The following is a 1,055-nucleotide window of genomic DNA, read 5'->3' on the forward strand; positions in this document are numbered from 1 at the left end:
GTTGGTACACCATTTCACGAAGTAATTTCTGATCATGTTTATCCAAACAACTTCCGATTTTCAATATTATATTATATAATTATGATTATCCTATTGATTTCTCCGAAAATTTATTGCCTTTACCCACACCTCCAGTACATTGATTGACGATGGTACGCGGTTCTTCCCAATCGCAAGCTTCCTCCGGAACCGCCTCTCGCCCGGGTGTCGTGGGAGCGGCCCCGCGCGGCTCCGCCGCCGCCACGGCTGGAATGCGCCGTCGCAGGCTTGGAAGCGGATCCTCCTCTGACGTCGGCGGTGGTGCTGGATCTGGTGCCAACATGCTTCGCTTCTACACGGATGACGCGCCGGGGATGAAAATCAGCCCTACGATGGTTCTGGTGATGAGTCTCTGCTTCATCGGCTTCGTCACCGCTCTCCACGTCATTGGGAAGTTCTACCGCTACAGATCCGAAGCCTGAGCCTACTGTAGATCGGATCGCGGGTTCGGGTTCATCGATGTAATAACTGACGAGCCCACGGTTAGTTTTTTAAAATCGACTTTTTCGAAAAGGTGTTTGAATTTGGAAGAAATGCATCATCATAAAAGAGAAGCTCACGTCCAGATCTTGTGTTACTGAATTCTGATTTGTAGTGATGGGGCTTGAGCTTAACTTAGCTAGTTCCAATAATTTCACCGATATCTATCTACTCCGTATTCAGTTTTTTGTTACTTAAACTGAGGATTGCCGTATCCGTTTTCTTCCTTTGAGCATCATTGATGATTTTGTTTTAAAAACATTTGTCAGTGAGATCTTGAGTGGGTACATCATACTCGCAAGAACCACTAGTCTGATTTATTTTTGTTTTTTTGCTAAAACACTTCACGAATTGATGACCAGAAATCTTTATTACAAATTCATGGAATGTATGTCAGGAATTTGACAAAAATTTGTGTAAAACGGTCTATTTAGTATGTTGTGAGACGGATCTTTTATTTTGGTCATTCTTGAAAAATTATTATTTTTTATGCTTTATTTTTTTTACAGTGAATATCGGTAGGATGGATTCGTCGC

At 42.7% G+C, this 1,055-nt stretch overlaps 1 protein-coding gene across 1 annotated transcript; it reads left to right on the forward strand.

Annotated features, from left to right (window-relative positions):
• On the forward strand, positions 1-754 carry LOC142553494 (protein transport protein Sec61 subunit beta). Its single transcript, XM_075663783.1, has one exon. It carries the CDS (start codon positions 150-152, stop codon positions 459-461), a length of 312 nt encoding a protein of 103 aa, XP_075519898.1. The 5' UTR covers positions 1-149; the 3' UTR covers positions 462-754.
• The last annotated feature ends 301 nt before the right edge of the window (positions 755-1,055 follow it).

Source organism: Primulina tabacum, chromosome 8 (assembly GCF_025594145.1).
Source record: "Primulina tabacum isolate GXHZ01 chromosome 8, ASM2559414v2, whole genome shotgun sequence".
Classification (NCBI taxonomy): Eukaryota; Viridiplantae; Streptophyta; class Magnoliopsida; order Lamiales; family Gesneriaceae; genus Primulina; species Primulina tabacum.

What these genes read in the sequence shown, in the direction of transcription:
- LOC142553494 (XM_075663783.1), top strand. Translation starts at nt 150, where the DNA reads ATGGTACGCGGTTCTTCCCAATCGCAAGCTTCCTCCGGAACCGCCTCT.